The sequence below is a fragment of the Mchenga conophoros genome, linkage group LG17 (genome assembly GCF_057382185.1).
Source record: "Mchenga conophoros isolate Kocher_MC1m ecotype Shallow Benthic linkage group LG17, M_conophoros_male_GT1.1, whole genome shotgun sequence".
Lineage (NCBI taxonomy): Eukaryota > Metazoa > Chordata > Actinopteri > Cichliformes > Cichlidae > Mchenga > Mchenga conophoros.
This window is the reverse complement of record NC_140542.1, coordinates 3,167,066-3,173,919: the sequence shown is the minus strand read 5'-3', so window position 1 is coordinate 3,173,919 and position 6,854 is coordinate 3,167,066. Positions and strand designations below refer to the sequence as shown.

General features: G+C 41.4%; 1 protein-coding gene across 3 annotated transcripts; it reads right to left on the bottom strand.

Annotated features, from left to right (window-relative positions):
- LOC146554890 (serine/threonine-protein kinase pim-2-like) lies at positions 1 to 4,149 on the bottom strand. 3 transcript variants are annotated; one of them, XR_014889313.1, is made up of 10 exons: positions 4,020 to 4,149; positions 3,744 to 3,923; positions 3,311 to 3,499; positions 2,951 to 3,045; positions 2,818 to 2,865; positions 2,288 to 2,509; positions 2,026 to 2,206; positions 1,760 to 1,936; positions 1,233 to 1,670; positions 1 to 723 (listed from the first exon to the last, which is right to left on the bottom strand). XR_014889313.1 is itself a non-coding variant. In XM_085252752.1 (10 exons), the coding sequence occupies exons 1-9, from the start codon at positions 4,090 to 4,092 to the stop codon at positions 1,579 to 1,581; spliced, it is 1,257 nt and encodes a 418-aa protein (XP_085108878.1). In that variant the 5' UTR covers positions 4,093 to 4,149; the 3' UTR covers positions 1 to 1,432; positions 1,555 to 1,578. The 3 variants fall into 3 exon arrangements, 2 of the variants coding, with proteins under 2 accessions (XP_085108878.1, XP_085108876.1); XM_085252752.1 differs by having other exon boundaries at positions 1 to 1,432; positions 1,555 to 1,670; XM_085252750.1 differs by having other exon boundaries at positions 1 to 1,670.
- Positions 4,150 to 6,854: the final 2,705 nt, after the last annotated feature.

The following is a 6,854-nucleotide window of genomic DNA, read 5'->3' as shown; positions in this document are numbered from 1 at the left end:
GTTAACTTAAAATGGCACCAAATAGTACCCCCAAAGCAAACCTTTCGGTATGCCAACATTTCTTCAGCTACTTTCAGGGCAGGGTCGGATGATGATGAGCTACAATAAAATGCATCATGGCCTCAATTCAATTCAAGGGTCGCGGGGGGCGCTGGAGCCTATCCCAGCTGTCATAGGGCGAGAGGCAGGGTACACCCTGGACAGGTCGCCAGTCTGTCGCAGGGCCAACACACAGGGACAGACAACCATTCACACTCACGTTCACACCTAATGGCAATTTGGATTATCCAATTAACCTATCCCCACAAGCTGCATGTCTTTGGACGGTGGGAGGAAGCCGGAGTACCCGGAGGGAACCCACGCAAACACGGGGAGAACATGCAAACTCCACACAGAAAGACCCCGGCCTGATGTTGGAATTGAACTCAGGACCTTCTTGCTGTGCGGCAACAGTGCTAACCACCGTGCCACCGTGCTGCCCAATTCAATTCAATTGTATTTATATAGCGCCAAATCACAACAAAAGTCGCCTCAAGGCGCTTCATAGATACAGAGAAAAACCCAACAATCATATGACCCCCTTTGAGCAAGCACTTTGGCGACAGTGGGAAGGAAAAACTCCCTTTTAACAGGAAGAAACCTCCGGCAGAACCAGGCTCAGGGAGGGGCGGCCATCTGCTGCGACCGGTTGGGGTGAGAGAAGGAAGACAGGATAAAGACATGCTGTGGAAGAGAGACAGAGGTTAATAACAGATATACACTACATTTTCATCAATGACATTTTTCATAAAGCAAGCCTACAAAAGCCTATATGTCATGGTCCTGGGTCATTTTGACCCAGTGTTCTTAGTTTTCCTGTAGTTTTGTATTTTGTTCCTTATGTCCATTGGATTGGTTGGTTTGGTATTTGGATTCCCCCTGTGTCCATGTTTTTATTGTGGTGTTTGTTCTGGTACCGTGTTCCCATCCTTTGTGTTCTGTGTTCTCCTCATCCCCCCATATTCATCCTTCTTCTCTGCCTCTCTCTCTCTGTGCTCATCTCTGTGTACTGTGTTGTGTTTAAGGTCCACATCTTGGTGTCAGTATTTTCAGTTTCGTGTCCTCCCTGCTCGCTAATTGTCTTCAGCTGTGTTCCCCGTGTGTTCCCACTTCTCTCATTACCTTCTGTGTATTTATGTCAGAGTGTCCCTTTGTTCTGTGTTGCGTCGTCCCTCTAGGTTGTGTGCATTTACCGTGTCTTCCCAGCGCCTCAGCTTTAGTTGCTCCCAGGTTAGTTATTGTATGGCTTCTTACGTTCCTGTTAATAAAGACCTGCCTTTGAGGTCATCACCGTGTGTCTAGAGCTGTGCATTTGGGTCCTCTCTTGCCTTCACACAGCCGCCGCTTGACACTATATTTAGATGAAGGTCAGATGGAGGTCTCAGACTGCTTGCTGCTGGATTGGAAAAGAAAACACCAAAAAAGAGCCACGTGACAGCAACTGCAACATTGCTACTAAATTTGAAAAGTGACTTGTTGATGACTTGTGATGTGTTGGAGCTTTTGCTCCATAACCTTTTAGTTCATGGTGCGCAGAAATCATTTGAGCCACATGTGATTCCGAAGATCCTCCAGGGTGAAGCGGTCCTTGTAGTGCTTCCTCAGACACCCCGTCAAAAAATCCCTGCATTCTTTACAGAAATGAAATACTCTTGTTAAAGTTATCCACAAAGTTATTTCACCTTTCTTATATCAACAGCCCTTTTGGCAGAAATCTTACTGTTTGAAATGTCAGCTAAAATCGGTGGGTTTTGGTTGATGATCTTGTAGTCGCAGTCAAATGGTAACTTGTTGTGTAACAGCTGGTACATCACAACACCCAGCTGCCAGGCTGTAGTATATTCTGCAGAGCAGAAGCCGTACATGAACCACTCTGGACTATAGTAGATCCTGGTTCCTAAAACACAAAGATAAGAAGAATTAATGGGGAGGGAACATGATGTGGAGACAGTTCATGACAGCACAACGCTGTGGCTGAAAACATACCTGCGTTCCTCCTGAACCTTTGTCCCGGAGTAAACGTGACTCCACAGCCAAAATCGATGTATCGCACTCGGGGTTCCTCCGAAGATGTTTCAATTAGAATGTTGTGTGGTTTAATATCTCGGTGGAAAACCCCCTTGTTATCCATCGTAATGGCTGCGTCAACTAGTTGCTTCATTATGACCTAAAAGAAAGGAAGCCATATTTGGAGCACAGGACATTCTCTATGAAAAACTGCTGTAAGCTCCAAATGCTCGTCACTTACCTTAACATGTGTCTCTGACAGAGGTTTATCTGTAGTTTTGAGGTAATTGTCTAAGTCCATGCAATTTTCTGGTTTCTCAAAAACCATAATAAGCTCATCTTCCAGATCAAACCAGTCAAGTAGAAGTGGGGTTATACTGCTTTCCGTATCGTGTGGTCCAGCCCCAACTTGTATCAGTAGCGCCACCTCCAGGGGAACATCAGTACTTTTCCCATTCCAATCCTTCAGAAGGAAAGTTACTTCAGGTCAGTATTCAGAATTTCAACAAAAGTAGCTATCAGCGTACAGACAGTTTTGAAATAGTCACAAAATGACCTGATCTTTAAAAAGCATTCTTTCCACTGAAACATGTCAGTTTAAACAATAAGGTGACCCACTGTTCATAGAATTCGACCATATTTCCTGACGATTTCACACACAACTGTGAGACCAGTCTGGTTCATGCACGGAGGAAATACGTGCCTTATGCTTGATGCCTGAGAAGGCCTGAAATAATATAAATACCTGCTGGAATAAGAAAAGACGCTTACCATTGTTGTGCGCGCAAGTCTGCGCTGTTGAACATGTTTGATTGCCACCTGCATTAAAGACATTTTCTGGGTTAGAGAAGTACAAACAGGAATAAACTGAAGATCTGTGAAATGCAAATGTAAGAAGCCATACTGGAAAACTGTCTTTTATGCGTATTCCAGAAAACACGGTGGCAAAGCCTCCATGACCCAGCACCTCCAGCTCTTGATATTTTTCCAGGAAGTCTTCTGCAGACACACAGGAAAAACATACAGGTTATGACTTGTTACACAGAAAACAGCTGGCACAGTCCTATAGAGCTTTGTTATAACATTTCTATTAATTGGTAAATAGCAGCTACATTTTAGCAGATTAGTAGGTAGGTAACGTCATTACTGCCCAGAGTGTCTCTTATTGTCGATTGGTCCCACAGGAATCAAACCCAATCTCAAACCCCAGGACAAATTCTAAAGGATCTTGTGATCCAGCTCAGAAATATTGCCATTATCTTACCTTTTCTGTCAGTGCCGGATATCCTCGGTGAGTCACATGTTTCAGAGGGTTCCTGGGTGGGACTCTCCTCTGGGCTCGTTGTCCTGCTTTTTTTGCTGGATGGTCCCTCAGATTCGTCACTAGTGCTCTTCCGTTTGTTGCTCCTCTTAATTATACTAGAGTCGCTTGAAGGCACTATGAGAAGGCCAACTAAAATGGAAAAAGTAGTTTGACTTTAAGCATTTTCAGTCCAACTCTGTGTCAACTGCTTTCTACTGACTTTCTAAGGTCTGGCAATCGTGCATTAAAGCAATAACTGCACACTGAAAATCAACACAAAGAAGGCTAAATGAACCAACTACAAAGTTAAAGACCGTTAAGTACACAGTTAAAGTCACAAAATAAACTACATAGCCAAGATAATGTCACAGCTAAAACAGGTCTTATCACTTACATTTCAAACTGGATTCCCCAGAAACAAAGTGGCTGGGACCCGGTTTTGGACCTCCACTGCTTTTGCTTTTTTTGGGGGATTTGTCCAGTCTTTCAGGTAAGTCCCTTCTCTTTCTTCCCTCTATTCTTCCATCTGGAGTCATCTTCACCAGTGTGGAGATGCAAGGCTCTGTTTGGTGTCCTGAAATCAACAAAAGATGATTTAAGTCAAATTCAGTTGCCTCAAATAAAAACCCAGAAGCATGCATAATTACCATATGAATCCCATTTGACTTACCTAGAGGGTTATTCAGATCCACAGGACGTGGTGCAGTATAAGTTGGCCAAGACTTTGACATTGTGTGATACATTTAGGTTAATTTAGTTTCAGGATTTCACTCTTCACTCTGCAAAGATGCAATGAGCTGTGTGTGAGAACTATGATCTTTAGTGTCTTATAACAATGTCTTATAACAACGAGGTGATGACATCACAAGATTTTGGAATTCTTGGTTTCCATAGCTACAGAACATCAGCCTGGGCTAGGCAGTAGTTTCTGGTGAAGGCAAAGTTCTGTAAAGATTTATTTAGGGGTGCAATATTGCAAAAACTGTAGCGCAGCTGCATAAATGCATGTTTATAGAGGGCTGCTTCAAGGTGGGAACTGTGCTTCTACAACAAAGGCCACAAAACTAGTTAGGAACAAGCAATGGATATTATAGATAATATTGTAGCTATTATACCAACAAGAAGGACTCTCTTTGGGCAGCATTTACTTGTAAGGCAGTAGTGAAGGCTAATGGATAGCTTTGCAGGCTAAAAGCTAGCAGCACAGGTTAAGTCAAAATTCACTTGATTTCAGTTTTATTTACAGCACCAAATCACAAAAACAGTTGCCTAAAGGTGCTGGAATGTGTTGACTGATCTATAAATCGTATCTGTGCGCATTATTGTGACTAGTTACTCACTAAATGTATGAGCAGTATTGGATGTAATGCATAATAAAATTATGCGTTACTGTGATGAGGTTATATTTTTCAAGGTTCAAAGGCTATAGAAAGAAAGCACGTGTAGCCCAGTGAATTTGAACTTCCACAGTTATTCTTTTTCCTTTCCTGCCTAATGTATTTTCTTATAATTTCTCAATAATTTATTTGCTCTGTTTTACCTAACCTCCGACTGTCTTGGTGAGTGTTGTGGAAGTTAGTATTGTTAGCTGATGTAACAAGCATGGTACCTGCTTCCCAACTCTATCGGTGTGGTTTTTTTTCTTTAACCGCTGGTTGTTCATATTTATGTTCCACTTGTATACCTCATCTGTTTGTATGTTGTATACTCACTGATTGTTCAATAAAGTTCTTGTTAAAATTACACACATATATATATATATTAGGGGTGCAACAATACACAAAATTCACGGTTCGGTTCGATACTTTGGTGTCACGGTTCGATATTTTTTCGATACAAAAAAAATGTTCATGCCTTTTTAATTTGTCATTTATTAAAATTATAAATATATATTTTAACTCAAAAGTACAGTTTTTAAATTTAACCCTAACCCTTGTGCGTGTTTTTTATTTTGACAGCGAATGCGCACCTGCGGACCACTTATGTGCAGCCCTGGTTATTTAGCTCATCATATCGCAGCCACAGAAATTCTTTTGTCCATGAAACCATAAAGCTGCACTTTCTTTTTGCCTTATAGTCTGATTTGTCATAACTTCTCCGTTTTGTGGTAAGCTTTTCTTTGGCTGTCACTTCTTCACCCTGACCTGTCTTATTTGGCTCAGCAGAACTGAAATATATATCCTGCTGCTTTTACACACGCACTCACATAACGCTCAGCGATTCTCTGCGCGATCAACCTCTCACATGTTTAAGCTGCAGGAGATTTCACTTGTCATGTTTGCATAGTAAGCTAACGATTGATAAGACGATGTCAGAGGAATTGGTGCACAAATTATCATCACTCACCAATCAGTGCTGTCGCTCTCTATACACAGTTCGTGCGATTGCAAAGTGAAAGCAAAAAACAAGCGCAAATTCAAACGCGATTTCAATATGTCACATATTGACAGTATATAAGTATTGTCTTGAGCACTGTTAGTGCCAACATATATAAATGGCAAAATAAAATAAAAATACTTCATGAATATCTCATAATTGTATATATTTGTGCATTTGAGCTGAGCATTGAGCGGGGACTTTTCACTATCGATCGATTATGATCAATGACAGTGAACCTGAGCACCTCCCCTACCTTTGGTGTGTGCTCACGCAGCTTGTAGAAAAAGTTTAGTGTGGAAGAAGTGGAGAAGGTGGAGCTGAAAAGCTGACATAAAACAATTAAAACTAAAAATGGGTGCAGCAAAATGTGTCGATTTAACCGCCATGTTAGCTGTCAGTGCTGCTGCACCAGCAGCAAGCGGTAACAACTAGTGACAACCAGTGAGAACCAGCAACAACCGGTAACCAAGCCTCACAGTCAAATATTGTTTGAAACAGATACTTGGATTTCAAATAATTTAGAACTGATACTACCATTTATGTGATGCTCCTCTTCTATCCAAATCACCTGAAAGGCAACAAAAAAGATTCTCTATCCCTGGTGATTGCTGCAACCAGCAGCACAGCAGTGAAAAAAAAGCAGTGATCATTTGTATGTAAACAACACATGAGTTATTGGATGTGATCGCTACAGGTTATCACATCCAATATGGCAACAGCTCTTGAGCAATGTGTGCATGACATGACAAAGGTTAATAAGAGGCCTAACATTGTAGAGGGAAGCCAAAGTGTTTGAGGAGAACTCGGAAAGACACAGGCCATCACCATGGACTCAACCAAAAAGGATGAATGCATGTTGTGTGCATGCTGCATACCTATGTGTTCAAAGTAAAACGTGTGTACTGAACAGAGCATTTGCCATCCAGAAGCATTTATTGTATTTGTAATCATGCTTTTGTATCATATTTTATGAAGAAGACTAGTCAGTTGGCAATATGGCGCCACCTGTTGTCATCTTCTCTCTGCTCTGATTCCCAAATGTGGTCAAACATTAATATAGTATATACAACAGTAATGAAAAAATCACACAAAATATGACTCTTTTTTTTTTTTTTTAATAGTTGTT